This window comes from Varroa destructor, unplaced genomic scaffold (genome assembly GCF_002443255.2).
Source record: "Varroa destructor unplaced genomic scaffold, Vdes_3.0 BEIS01000004.1, whole genome shotgun sequence".
NCBI classification, from domain to species: Eukaryota; Metazoa; Arthropoda; class Arachnida; order Mesostigmata; family Varroidae; genus Varroa; species Varroa destructor.
This window is the reverse complement of record NW_019211457.1, coordinates 40,623,981-40,639,449: the sequence shown is the minus strand read 5'-3', so window position 1 is coordinate 40,639,449 and position 15,469 is coordinate 40,623,981. Positions and strand designations below refer to the sequence as shown.

The window sequence follows — 15,469 nt, the reverse complement described above, 5'->3', positions numbered from 1 at the left end:
GCAGAAGATCACGTGCACATAGAAGAAAATAGAACCGAGTGTGCCGAAACTTCACACCAGCTCCTCTATAAACAGTACATGACTGTGTCCGGAATAGTCTCTTATAGCATTATAATATAGTGCATGCATTGTTTCGTGGAAAAGCCTATAAAGGATGCGACACGCTGACTAACTACTACTACTACTACTACCACCACGCTTCACTTTGGATTCTCATAATAACCATAATAATATAATAATAACACTTTTGAAAGATATGCATTTTATTTTAATCCAATTTAGCCACGGTGCAGTATCGTCCCTGGTATACGGTAGTCCACGAGCGTCTGTGCTAATCAGGCACAAAACAAGCGTATCGTCCTATCTTTGTCTGGCTGTGTTGGCCTGTTGTTGTGGAGGCCAGCTTCATTACTTCCTGACTCCCTTCTTCACTAGCTCCCTGTTAGTTGGCTCTGTCGCTCGGCTCTTAAGTGCTGCGTCGTTCAAATAGGTTTACATTCTGTTGCTTACTGGCTGTTTAATGGGTTCTACCAAGCCTTCCCACTCGCTATGGTTGATCCGGCTTGGACCCGTCGTCTCTCGCGTTGCCATTTATTCATTCAGACCTTCTCTCTTGCTGAAGATAATGGTGGTGCATTGTTACCCATCCACTTCCACCAGCTTTCCAGTGCCGGTACTAGATTCTAGTGTACACGTACATAAGCTTATGCACACATGCACAGATAACGAGCCGCATACATAGAGCGAGTTGGTTACGATATAGTTCACCTCCGAGGAATGTCTTGTCGTTTCTCGTTGGTGCATACCCCATCTGTAGAAGCCATGACACTAGTGCGACTGATGCCCGCGGAAGGCCTGTACACTACGGGCAGTTACATCCTAGTAAGGCCTTATACAGGTCCTCTCAGTTCTAGCTTATGCTAGTGGTCACACGAACATGGCCAAGCGTACAGCTGCCACTCCGCTAGAGTATAGTCCCTTACAGCCGGCGATGCTGGAGGAACGTTTCAGTCCCGTGGCCGTATTTTGCCGCAGCCGCAACCTCCGTCTTGTTGAAAACCTCTACCTTAATTCCTTAATTAGGGCAATATCACACGATGTAGCATTGAACGAAGCCGGAAGGACAACGAAGGTAGGCGATGGACTGTAAGAAAGCGACGAGAAGAGAAGACAACGCAACGATTAAACGGCACCTTAATTTCATTATAATTCGTGCAATTAAATTGCGTTTAAGGCCGACTCCCGCGATCCCTAATTTAGCATAAGAAGACACAGGAGAAATAAGAGTGCTTCGGTAAACCGAGCAGGAAAGAAAGGTAACAACCGAGGCTAGATAAAGTGCCCTTGGTTGATTTGCATTTGTGCGTTATAACTAAGGAAATATAGGTACTTGCGAATGTGTTTGTAATTTGCTACGTAATGAGTACATCGTACGTACAGGGTAGTACCTGTGCGAAGAAGAAAGTGAATATATTTGCCTAGCAAGAACTTTTACGTAGTGACTTTTGTATTTTTCATTCAAGTTATTTCAATTTTTTTAGAGAAATACGTGTTGTGGTATTATCCTATCGAAGACGGTGCCCCCTCTATTCACCGTTTCCGGTCGATTTTTTCTAGGCTTGTGTTAATCTTACTAGTTATCGACAGTAGAGGTCGGGATCAATCGTTCTGCTAGCCAGCAGCAACTCATAATGCACGATTCCTCTCTAAGCTTACTAAACACCTAATACCACATTTCTTGACGCCAGTCAGAACTCTGCCACAGATTGCGGAGCAGATGTATGATCAGTTTTTCATTGTCCCTAATAAATCACACCTAAAATCCGCTCGAGTTCATTGCGTTTCTATAGAATTTTGCAGATGTACCTCGCAGAGTAAGTCCTATTGCATCAGTTCGGCACAATGGGCTTGTTTTTGCAGCCAGCTTTTTTCGCTAATGGGCATCTCTCGCATCGAAATTTCGAGAACGATAGCCACAGAACCATATTTGAAGTCTGTAATGGCATTCTAAGGATTTTACTCAACGCAGCTTCTATAACAAGCAATATGCGTCCTTGAAGCTATCTAGCGAGAGAAATACTCAACCCTTTTTTTATCTTTAAAACCACCAAAGTATAATTGAGCGTTAAGCCTGTATGTCTAGGGCTCTACTGGCTGCAAATGAAAATTTCAATGATTCTGTCCTTGCCTAATGAATAAAAATACTAATGCCAAGCAGTCGTTACTAGTTGGGTAATATAATAACGAACTGCATTGTACGTTGGGCCATTTCACCGAAACAGTAGACCCGAACATTTATTGATACCTTTATCGCGTATCGATACATATATTGATATCTAACAGAATGCTGTCACTTATCTAAAACCAGCAGGCATAGGCCATACGGATTTCAACTATACCCAATTTCAACCACCTCGATCTGCAGAAGGGCTCGAACTCGGTACCCCCGGTAGCACTATTGCTGTGGACCGGTAAGAGTCAAGTCCGTATTCCCAAAGCCACTGCTTCGTTATGCTCCTATATTTGTGCTGTTTTTATAAATTGTGTTTCAGGTAATACGTTACATTGTTCCAGTCAATCCATTGTTTTGTTCGTTAGCCTATTTAATAAGTATAATAATTATTAGTATTTTGTTAATCCTGCAATGGCCGATCTGGCCGACTGCCGCGACCCTGACGCTACTGTCTTCGTATCGCCTGGCCGTTTTCCACTTTTTAATCAATTAACTCGTGCTACTCTAATGTGACCCAATTGTGTAGAGCTTGGAAAACTAAGCTATTCTTTCTGGGCTTGAATGTTTCGCAAATTGTTGGTCGTTGTCGAGATCGTCGCCCAAAATAGTCATCTTTCTACAACTTTCAAGGGAGTTATTGGAGGCTCGTTTATATGTTTCAATGTAAATCGTGTTTTTTTTTCCTTTAGCCGTCGCACTTTTTTCCCCGTATATATGGACAAAGTATCACAAAAGAGCCCTCTTCTAGGTGGAATTAGCGCCCAGGTACGCTGCATGGAAACGTACAGTCTCTTCCTCGATTAAGAGCCCAGAGCACCCCTGTCTGGTTAATTGTTAAGAGTAAACATTGCAACCTAGATTTACAGGTAAAACTGTTTGTAATGTTCAAACGTTTCCATTTCGATAGCGACTCTTAAACTTAGCATAGAAACCTGAGATTAAGGGCTATGTACGGTAGGCGATACGCCTGGCAATTACGGTTTTTACTGTATCTTTTAGCACTAATTACAAAACTGATCGTGGAATTTTTTTTAATGAAGTATGTATATAACCAAATTGAATCCGTTATTTTCGCTTTTGCTCATATTTTGGTTTATATTAAATCATGTTCTATATTGTATACATGCTTATTTTGTACGCATACATGGTTGATCGCTAACATCTTGAACGCGATATTTCAAATTGTCCAAATTCACATATTCACACACAGTTTAATTATTTTTTAACTACCATACCATAAACATGTACTGCCTATTCATTAACAATAGCAAATATATTTTTTGAAAGTGACGGCCTCGGCTTATCTAGATGCGCCAACTCTATCTAAAGGGGTTACGGAGTTTCACGCTAGCTGAGTTGCGCAGTCGATTTTTCACAGACTGCCCATGGGATATAGAAAGTGGCGAGCACTCATGAGCAAAAACGTTTGTAACGCTTACCATTACCTCGCCGATTGCAGCGGCATCTGTATCCTCTAAGCCGGGCGACGGTGGTCCCGTCCATGTGCAGATCCGTTTGTTGCGGCAGGCAGCTAGATCTAGCCGAACGGATGATGAAATGGTGCTTTTCATGCGTTTCTCCCGGTACCCAGCACGTGATAACAGTGGGAAGTGGATCCGTACGACTAGAGCAGGTAACCGCGTACCACGTAGATTACAGCCACAGTGTCTACGGTCGTCTCTGCCGTCTTCTACGATCGAACCGCGAGGCCAGCTTTAGCGATTCATAGTCTTTAGGGATTCTATTAGTATCATCTTGTGCTACCGTATTGTGTTAAGAGGCCAATCGATCGGAGGCTAGCGTCGTCCGCTTGTCAAGGTGGCCAGCAAGAGGATCGACAGAAGAGAACGCGCCAGTGACGAAAAAATGGATGGGAATGGCTACCGCCAACATGTATTAATCCATGCCTCTATGGAAAAAAAAAAAAGAAAAAAACGATTACCATAGCCCCGCTACGGATGCCTTGTGGGCGGGCGCACATTGTACATAGACCGTATTGCACCGACAGAGCGCATATTGTATGCGAAGTGTAGGAGGCCTCGGCTAATACTGTTATTGAAGGTGGGCGTACAGAGAAAGACTGTAAATTATGGATTGGCTATCCCACGGGTGACCGATTGGATTTCGTCTGTGTACGATAATGTCGAAGGTAATAAAATGCGACGATCTCAACCTCTGCCGCAATGTCGAATAGCCCCATTGCGCCAGACTCGACAGGAGTGGCGACAGCCTGCTGTACTTATTTGTGATTTTATTACAGATTGATAAACTACTATTATAATTCGGATCCGAAGCGTGAAAGCTAGCTCCCTGCTAGATAAAGTTTTCGACTTTGTAACCCTGAATAACTTCTGTAGGTACGCCCGGTCAGTGTAGCAGTCAATGATACTTTCGACGCTAAAGAGGATAAGATGTTTCGACGCGAAAAAGTTCAATGACAACATTTCGATGCTTCGAACAATTATATTCTGGAAGAGGTATGACGTTGCGGTCATCAAGGTAAAATATTCATGTTAACTTCTCAGACGGACAGCGCTACTGCAATTGCTGAGTTTATGCTTGTGGTTTTACAAAGGCAAGCATATGGAAAGTATTTAAAGAAAGAAAAAGTATAATAACCAATTTAATTATTCAAAAATAATATACAAAAAAAAAAAGAAAATTCTATTTTTTCAGAGTAACTAGTGTAGTAAAATAAAACCAAATCAAACTTAAATCTAATAGTTTAATTTTTTTCTAACAGTAACAACGTCAGTTCCGCAGCGAACTCTGAACGAAATCAGCAGAAGCGAGAAAACAATAGAGGCCGCCAAAATCCGTCCCATTTTTAACAGTATTACCAATTGTAATATACGATTATCCTTATTGCAGTTATTAATGATGTATGTGGAAGGCATATTTCTGGTGAAAATATGCAATTATATTCGACCGGACGTATCGGTGACGCCGTTCGCTGTCATCTGCAATGGCGTGCGTGACGAAGCTGGAAGTAAGCGAAACGCTTCTCGCAAAGTGGCTGTGTCAGCAGGTACGTCGCGTATATCTGCTAAGCTTTGCCCCCATCTGGTACGCTGCTCATTTACCGCGCCGCATAGACAGTCCACGGGCAGCAACGGCGGCAGCAGTTGATGGTCGCCTCGATCAGACGACGTCTTGCTGGACGAGTGGAATCGCTAATAAATGGCGCTACTGTTCTGACTACCTTCTCAGGTACTTTCTGAGAGAAAGCTCCGGCCTTCTGCGATCGATACGTTAGTTGCGTTCCGTTGAACCTCCAAATCTGTTCGACGATGCTGTTCCTTCTGAATTCATTAGTACCATCTTGTAATGCTTGCGTCAATTTCGAAATTCAACCAAAACCGCGTATTACATCCCCTAGTTAACAGCAAATAGTTGCTGCGAACTAGTCCGCAATACCTGTTCTAAGGGACAGAACGACAAAAAGAAATTGACTAGTGGGCTAGATAAGAAGGCGGAGAGTTTTAGCCCACGTAGGTCCGTGTGTGTGTGTGTGTGTTTGCTTGTAGACATATATATTGTTCATGCTAGAAACAACCGAAGTTCGATGGTCAACTGTAGTAAATAACCTATATAATGATGCTTAATCGGCAAATCACTAAAAAGCGCGAGGGACCAATAAACCTTGAGGCACTTCTAACCAACTGGTTAGAAGTGTCTCGAAATTGCGTAAGCCAACGTATGAAGTATGAACTTGTACTAGCGACTGATATATGTGTTGTGTGTGTTTCTGTGTGGTTAATCCTTGCGTTTGTCAGTCTGTCTCTTTTCATGGCATGAGCATGGTGATATCAAACGCACGAGGGCTGCGGGACTGCAGCCGTCCCTGACACCAACTCAGGCCCGTTTCGGCTAACTAGCCATAGGTACCTGCTGGTACTTGTGTAACTGCCGCTTGGCATCAGTATCCACTTGGTTCGCCCCAGACAGGATTCGCATTCCGCCGTTGCCGCCGTCACTTGGGAGAGAAAGAAGGGGTTATTGATGATGCGGAGAGTTGCCGATATAACATCGCCCAGCGTTGAAAGCGGCTGGCGGTAACGGCGGCGTTCCGTGAAAGCTCAGATGATATATGATATTGCAGGAGGGGCCAATTTACTGGCCATTGCCTACATCTTTCTGCACTCAGCCGCTCCTTCACTGCGCAGTGCAAATACCTACACACAGATGCCTCTCTCAGTTCTCACAGGAACTTTGACGAACATAAACACCTAAATACGAACAGTGGAAACATCAGACGGCGCCGTCAGCCTTGATCACCTTCAACACACAATGTGCGGGTGCTGGTTTATGTTAGCAATGCCGGTTTTGCGTAATGTTCTCACGGATGTTCTCTCGAGTTGTCGATAATGCAAATAGGTAGAACGCCATCCTAGCGCTGCGATCGGCCTCCACATACTGTTGCCAGGGCTAACATCAAGCCCAAGTTTTAGTTTAAAAAAAATAAAATGCTTGTGAAAAAGGCCTACGTTTACCACTACAAACGAACGCTTAAAGTGTTCCTCCCGGTTCCACCATGCGCAACGTAAAATGGAGTTATTCTCCAATAATAAAAAACCTTCTTAATCAAATACTTCCTATTGTGTTAATTATTTTTTTCTATACAGTTGGCCATTAACTGCGGGGGCTAATATTGAGCCAGACGCGCTGGACATTGATCAAAAGATCTCGAGAAATAGACGACGTAATGGGATGAACGTGTAGAGAGAGCAACAACAGCTATCTCAATATCCGAGTAAGCGAGGGGTTCGTATGAGCAGAGATCGTGAAGGTGTGGGCTGTAGGGGGGAAGGATAGGGAGCCACGGCAGAGAATATGCGGGCGGGAAACTGGGACATGCGGCAGGTCTGGATATCACAAAAACGACGAAAACAACGACTGAGCTATGGGAACTGGGAAGCGGGCAGCTAGGAGATAATACTACATTATGTGCGGAATACAGGGTAACATATGAGGTATCCAGGGGATTCAGGAAAGGCGGATGTTACTAGCCAGCCAGACAAGTCAGGAGATAAAATGAGATAATGAGTTTATTTGCTTGATTCCGCTGCTGGAGAGACTACTGCCGCACAGCCCAGCGACTCCTATACTGCAGGACTGGAATCAGCCAGAACTACTCACGTATCGATTCTGTCAGTATAACAACGCTACCAGGTTGTTATATTGACCAACGAGCATAAAAAGAAAATGTAGAAAACACATTACGTTAAAGTATACTAATAAACTTCTTTATAATAGCGGTTCTTTTTGGCGTCTTTTTTTTGGGATTTAGGATTTACAAAATGTGGGTTAAAATATACCGGACCATATTGTTATCGTATTATGTCGGTCAATAGCAGGGCGCAGTTAATTATTAAAATTCGGTATTGCATTCGTCGTTTTTCCCAAAAATCGGGCGAGGTTTTACTAAAAACGCAGCCATTTACTGTCTCGCAGGATCGCAATGCGGTCGTGACGCTTAGCCGATCGGGCTGTGTAAGAACAATTTACAACAATTTATAACAGGGTACCTAGAAACTTAGGTCCTACTCTAGTGACTAAAATAGGCACGGCTGCATCCGGTTAACAAAGCTCATACGCTCAGGATGCTCATGCCTAAACGATCTTGTTGATAGTACCTGATGCAGTTGGGCCCGTATAAATAAAGTATTACATGCGTCTCATGCCGTTAATCTGTGTCAGCAGTAATGGTAAAGGCAGCTCTATGCCACCCGCCGAACAAGCATATATGTGTAAATTGTAATTAGAAATTAATATCAGCATGCGAACCTATCTACTAACGGCTACGTAATAGTTTTGGCTATGTTAAATAGTGTTATCGTAAATAGAGACGGGTCGAGGCACACTGCGTAAGTGTTCAGACGACAATGCACCATCGTGCTAATTGTAGTTTCCATGCTGGCAAAGTAAAACACGTTCTTAACATTAGACACGGCGCCGAAAGCCTAAAGATTAAGGGTCAAATTGTAGAAGACCGATCGGCGCTTGTACAAGAGCCGCGACAGAAAGTACGACAAGCTGTTAAGTAGTATTCCACGTGACACGATGCCCTCCCTATATATCGTAACTATTCGCTTTAGCTTATACGATTTGTATGCATGCATGCATCTGTATGATGTATGCTATGATCATTATGTCCGATCAGCCAATGGTTAGTTCCTTGTTGTGGCCTTCCAGGTATTTTGGCAGCCTGCTCCCAAATTGCAACTGCGCCAATTTAACAAACCAAATAAAAATAAATGCATAGGTTCTGCATAAGCCGATCGTTTCGAGTTATTGCGTCTATCCTTGTCCTAAATTATTTTTATAAATTCTACTTAACTGTTGCCACATATTCATTTGATTTAGGCAGAGGTTAACTCAGCCCTATGAAAAGTTTTTGCATAACAGTGTGATTTCAAGTTAATTTCCAACATTAAGAAATCAATAGTTTCATATTGATAAGTTACTATTTTATATTTACAGAAATACAGTGCAGATTTGGACGTGGTTAGTATATTATTGTTGCGTATGTAATAATAAAAACAATCAATTTTTTCAAAGCTGAACTCTTGTAACAATGAGGGGCATACATGTTAAAGATATAAAAAAAGAGATTTTAAACAGAGTTTTGTTTGCATCCTCTTTAATCACTTGCATTACTGCAGTAGGAAAAAGGAATTAAATAGAATAATGGCCACAATAGATACTGATAAGGTTTTTCTGCTTTTTTATAAATCTGTTAAAAAATTCTCATAAATTCAGAAAAAGTACTCTCGCTAATCCTTGAATTAATGATGCCAAAAAATAACTCCGAAGGCTGATTTATACAAGAGTATAAGTGAAAATTAGCTTAAAACACAACGAAAAGCTTTAAGTGACTTCGTATTAATAGATGTGGGTGCGAATCGAAATCGCTTCCTGGATCAGGCAAATTTTTCTTGCTGGAAATTGATGGACGTAGATGGTAAACTTGAAGTATTGCTCTGTAATAAAAAAAAAAAAATTATACCATATGGCTCTATTTAACTAAATAGGAGTATACATAATTAGTAAGAAATACAAAGGACAACAAAATTCCTAGCATCAAATTTTAAGTTCACTCCCATTCCAATTATTGGCTCGTCGAAAATATATTAATCGTTTTTCTTACTAGATGGCTCTAAAGTTACATGTCTCGTGTAATATGGGTCGGGTCGGGTCGGGTCGGCGCTGGTAGCATTCAAAAGCTGAGGTTTGGCAAGTAGTTGGGTTACAATTGTTAGAACGCCTATATAAATAATGAGATAAATAGAGCGCCTCGCAGACGACTGAAGCTCACTATATTTTACGATTCTTCTACGATAGAAACCAAATGTTGCCGGAGCCCATTGGAACATTTATGCTGCTTATAATCAAGATGCGTGATCGGAAGGAACGACCCGAAGATGGCTATGTCGCTTTCGTTCGATTAGGAAAAAAATTTTAGGATTAGAAATTATAGCGGAAACTGAGCAAGACCCACGCGTGAGTCACCATGATATCGCCGATGAAACTATATATTTCAAGTTGTATGACCTGTATGCCATTAAGCATTCTATGGAACGGCTAAATCCCAGCACGAAACGAAGCGCATCCATGCCCAGATTTGAACCCAAACCATGTGAAGAAAGCTGGCTGCAAAGACAAACTCGATATTTGGTGCCACACAAGCTAATTTACTCAATCGTATTTTCATCTGCGAAACTTTACGGAATACGCGACGAAATCGAGCCATTTTAGGGCAGTTGATAGCTGAAAAAAAATGTGCAAACAAAAAAAAAATTAAAAAGTGCTCCACAATCAGACTATTGTGAAACAAAGGTGAAGCTATATATTTGATGGGATTGGAAAGGAATCGTACTCTAAGAGTTGCTGTCGCCTGGAAAAACGATTGATTCGAAACTCTGCTGTCTACAATTAGAAGAAAGAAGAAGTCAATCGAGACCACATACGTTTTTAGCTATCCGGTAGAAATTGGCAGAAGTTAAATGAAAAACACACAAAACGTAACCCAGAAGCCACTGACATTCTACAGTGATAGGATAATCGTATTATCATCGTTATTGAAAAGGTCATCATCGATCAGAACGGCCGTTTAAAATATTCAAAAGAAAAAGATTATTTTCAATTTTGGCCCAAAAAAAGGTCAATACTTTTTCCATAACTTGATATGTATATTCCGCTTAGATCTAAAGCACGAAACGCGCTTTTCACAAAGCAGTGCCACCGACTCCAGATGAAATGCGTTCGGATTGATTTCTGTAGGCAGCACATTTTGGTGGGGCATTCCTTGAGCTGTCTGTATCTAATCTGCTGTATCAAAATACGTCGATCTAATATCTAGATGGCGCCTTCCTTGGCGTTGCCTGTAGAGGCCTAAGAAAGAAAAAGAGATAATTGGCTGCCATACGAGCAGGACTCATGGCCATATTCCGCACTGAACGCAGTTTTCCCCCTGACTTTTTTTCCGCTAAACCTCTGTCTCTCTCTCTCTCTCTCTATTCATTTTCATCCTTCTCTACCTCGCGTGGCTCTTTTGGCAAGAGAGATCGAAAAATCACCATTGCGCGCTTCTCTTGATTATCACTGCCCTCGTTGGGAAGCGCGCAAACGAAGCAGGCATATTATCCTCAAGGTAAATTATTCTCGTTTCCTCGGCAAACCAGGTGGCGCCATAGTGGAGGATGGTAGTGGTAGTAGCGATAAACGAACCTTTGGGCTGAATTCAAAGCAGGACGAACGGGCGGCGAGCTTTCATTTCGCGTGGCCTAAGATGGTGCCGCGAAAAGTTCGGCAGGCGATCGGACGCGGCAAGCATTGGTACAACTGTATGCTTCAAACGAATCCTCGTCTTACTATGAGCTGCGGCGGCTGTAACCGCTGCTTCTCCACTAGTAGCGAGATATTGGCTGTAATCCTACCTACCCAAGGCTTCTTCCTAGCACAGTGCCGCCTTGGCGGCTTCTTATGGTGTTGTCGCTAGCGCCGTTGCTCCTGCGACTCCCCATTCGAGACGTTTAAAGGTGGAAGACCATCATAGATTTTTATGCCCAATGGATCCATCTCCATAGGCCATCACTTTCTCGCCGCTACCAAGACTCTGATCTCTCACTATTTCTGCTACTGCTGTTATAGCTAATCCCCATTCCCCTCATCCCTTCTGAACAATCTAAGCGGAGATACAGTAGCAGAAGTGCTACCGGTTCTCTCTTCGGGAAGGCGAAGAGAGTCGAGAGAGGTCAAGCGATTTAGAACTTAATCCGTCTATCCGCCGGCCGACCAGGCTGTTAACGGACTTTTTGACTTAAAAACTATGGTCGTAAACCGTGGCCAAACAAACTTTGAGCGAAAAAAACGTCCTGGCCGATGCCTGGCTCATTACAACTTAATATGAGAGATTAATATGAGCTGTAAAGTAAAACATTTTTTATTCAAGACTTTGTAGAAAATTTTTGGATTTCTTATACTCATCCCGAATTTGAGTAATATCATGTATACATTTTTTAACTGTCTTACGTTGGGCTTGATTCAAAGGAAACAGTAAGAGTTGATTTTTCTTGACAAACGGTAGTCAATTGGTTGCTATCTCGGTCCTGCCCTATAATGTAGAGTCAGGCAAACAGTTTAGTTTCAGTAGAAAAGGAAATAGGAATGCATGCATAACGTAGATATAAGTAAAGAAAACAATTGCACAGGTATAAAACATTATATTATTCGATGTTAAACCTTTATTTTTGTATCGGAAGTTTCCGAGTGTAACTTCCATCAGCTGTTGTATGGACTCTCTCATTGTAGCTGACGGAGGATACAAGGCAAAGATTATCTACAACCAACGACAAATCGACTTTATCGGCGTACACGAAGAGCGTTCCCCTAAAAGATACCGCTTAGCGTTGCCTTTGAGCACATGACCGGCCATGATCGATAAAAATACTGTGTTTATGCCCGGTTCACAATTGAAACCATACATAGAATCATGTATAGGGCGCTTGACACAAATAAGACCAAAATAACCCTAAGTAAGGCGGTCTGTTTTCGATTCTTTTTTCAAACCCGATCTGTGAAACCAATTTTTCCAGAATGTCTAAAAATATGGCTGTCTGCCTTTCAGACATCAGGGCGTATCTGAGCGAGACATTTTGTCAGTGACATATTTCAAGGTACATGTAGATTAAACATGGGCCTGCTGTGAATAGGTATGAACCCGTTATCCTAATGCCACAAACCTATAAATGTACAAATCTAATCTGGTTTTTGAAAAGTAACTCAAGATACGTCCTCAATCGAAATTTCCCGTATAGTCAAATGATCAAAATATCAACATTTTCTCGCAGAAACTTTCGAGCAAGAACTAATTCGCAAGTGCTCCTTCTAAAGCCAGAATAAGGCACGAAATATTTAAATGATAAATTACAATAAGCTGTAATAAAGAATAGAGAGTACTAAGAAACATCTATAATGCATATGGGTTATAACGTGTTAGAAGGCCTATTTCTATTTCAAACATGTCGTGAACAGCAAAACACCTTAAGAATTTTAAAGTAGTATACGCAGGCTGTATCATCGAAGATTTATTCTTTAATTTACAGCTGCTTTTTGGAACGGTGTACATGATATAAAAGCGTCATACATCCAAATCTGGCTGGGCTCGTTTCCTATGCCGCAGCTGAAAATGCAAGAGACATTCTCATGCTGCACGCGTTGGCAGGAAATGTTTGCTTCTGAAAGAAGCCAGATTTCTTTGTTTCACTCGCCTACCACCCGTGTCTTATCATATAGATATCGCAAAGGATCAGGATAAATACTTAGATTCGCTTACGCCTCAGAGGCGTCCTTTTCCCTACACTAGCGGTCATTGAAATCTGCTGAAAAATGTAGCCAGCCTGTGGATTTCCATACAGCTAATGCGAGCCATAATTCAAGTTTTTGTTTTTGAAAAATATCAACGCAAATACCTGTCGCAAGAGGCATCGGGCCCGATTCTCATGTGGTAACAGGAAATATAGGCCTGCGTCTCTTAAGCCTTGTTCAGAAGCATACATTTAACATGTGCAAAATACGTTTTAGTATCTCAGAATCAAGCATTATTACATGTTAACACACTTTTACAAGGTAAACACTTGCCGGAACGTATAGCAGTATCGGGTTTTCTACTACTGAATAAGTTAACGAATCACCTGTTGCCTACGGTATAATTAACGAGCCAAGTATACAAAAAACGTTCGGTTTACTGAACGAACTGGTAAGTATCGATATGCTTGATAAAGGCAAATTTCATTAAAAAAAAAAAAAAAAAAAAACAACCTGTCAAAGATGTTACCAACTGCACACCCGTAGCACAGGGTACGTTATTTTTTCACAGTTTCATCTTCTGTGTGGATATATTACATGCGATTCAATAACGGCCAATAGTCACGCGTATATTATTGTTGCTCGTGCTGTTATTCACGTTGAATATTGACCTACCTGGGCACACATCATGACCCAGCACAGGTCATATTAGTAGCACCATTCGCTCTTGCATCTTTCTTTGCTAGCACACTACAGCACGCTAATTAAAGCTGGATAATTAATGTATCGTGCGCGACTAATGAGTGCCTGGCGCTCTCAAGAGCAAACGGAAAACGCTAAAGCTGCGCGAGTGATACAACTAAGACGGGCGAGAAAGAAGAGGAGTAGAGTCGAGCGTATGTCTGCATGTGTGAAGTCGACAAAAACAAACCGGCCAAAGCATTCTCAACTATATTGCCATCAGTACACGCGTCTTTGAACTCTTCTTACTGTTTCCGGCTGGCCTGGGCTTACAGCTGAAAGGAAATGTGTTTTAGGAAGAAAGGGTTTTGCCGTCAGCGAAAGGGGAATTAGGGGATTCCTTGCGAAGTGGTTGTACGGACCCCCGATTACAAACTCGATAATGGCCAGCCGAATCCGGAGCCTGAAACTCGTAGTCGACTCTCACAGGCTGTCTTCTCATTGTCGTCGTCGTCAGTAACAACAGCAGCCGGTACAGTTTCGGCTATTGATAGCAGCGTTGTTCTAGGCTCGGCTCGTCTCTCGCTTTTGCGAAGCGGCAAAAGAGCACTGTGTTAGTTGCTGGCCAGGCCAGCTGCAGTGGACCGCAGTTGCTGCCGAGACAGCCATAACAGCTGCAGTTCTTCTCCTAGTCATACGGGCGCAGTTTCTGTCGCGTAAGCAACTCCTCTTTTACCGCCTGATCCGGCTTTCGCCAGCATCCCCAAGTGTTCCACTGCTACTGTCAACAATACGACGGCGACGAAGTGGCGTGCCCTAAAGCCGCCCCTACTCTCCTAGACAGCAGCAGAACACCATGAAGCCACTGGCGTTCGTTTATACAGGACGCTCCCCGATGGGTCCCATCCAGTCCCGGCGGCATACGCTCTTGCTAAGAATGCCAGCTGAAAGAGCGGTACTACCCCCGATAATGATGCCGCCGCGGCACCGCAAGCTGCCCGAAAACAGAGAGAGTCTTCGTAGGGAGAAGACGGAGGGGGCGATACGGAAGAACAGTACCGCTAGTGGCACAGCAATCCAACGATTTGCCCAAAAGCCGTCAGCACAGCCTTAGGGCTCTCATCGCTATACAGCTAGGCGGGGTACTAAGTTTCACTGAATCCTTCCGACACTTTCGATGCTTAGTTCTTTTTCATACTTGAGCTTACTCGGACAAAGGGAATGTTCAGACTCTTTGATGGAGAATCGTTTTGGGGCTAGGCGGCGGCCATGGAAACTGCATGAGGATGGAGTAAGAAACTCCAAGTGGGTTTGGGGGTGTTGAGGTCTTCGAGGTCCATGCGTGATGAGAGTGCGTAGGCTTGGATCTTAATGAGCGTAAACAGTTCGTGTATAGTAGCTGTGCTGACCACGCAGTTACAGTGCCCAACTCGAAACAGCTACTGCGATTGTCACAAGCCTCATCGGCCAGACCCAGCCGCCCCTGGCGACCCTGGTCCGTACACAACGGTGTCAGCTGTCGTTTCATCCCATCACTTCATTGCTGGGTAGCCTCTTATCGCACCGGCAGTAGCAACTAGTAATAGTGGTAGTTCATTCTCGACCAGTTTGCTTCATCCGCTATCTTCCCTGCCTTAGAGCAGGCAAAGAAGAGTCTTCATGCGATTCTACAACCCCGACCTCTGTAGTCCAACCGACATTACTATGACCATCACTACCACCGCGTCTTTATTCGGCCAGCGCAGC

General features: G+C 43.0%; 1 protein-coding gene across 3 annotated transcripts; it reads left to right on the top strand.

The window, feature by feature from the left end:
- Window positions 1-2,956: 2,956 nt before the first annotated feature.
- On the top strand, window positions 2,957-7,494 carry LOC147756204 (uncharacterized). Of its 3 annotated transcripts, none has more exons than XR_015326539.1 (3): window positions 2,957-3,099; window positions 3,693-5,443; window positions 6,010-7,494. XR_015326539.1 is itself a non-coding variant. In XM_086987280.1 (3 exons), exons 1-3 carry the CDS (start codon window positions 4,616-4,618, stop codon window positions 6,105-6,107), a joined length of 372 nt encoding a protein of 123 aa, XP_086843406.1. In that variant the 5' UTR covers window positions 4,229-4,615; the 3' UTR covers window positions 6,108-7,494. The 3 variants fall into 3 exon arrangements, 1 of the variants encoding a protein (XP_086843406.1); XR_015326540.1 differs by having other exon boundaries at window positions 2,959-3,099; window positions 3,693-4,710; window positions 5,105-7,494; XM_086987280.1 differs by lacking the exon at window positions 2,957-3,099 and having other exon boundaries at window positions 4,229-4,732; window positions 5,105-5,261.
- The last annotated feature ends 7,975 nt before the right edge of the window (window positions 7,495-15,469 follow it).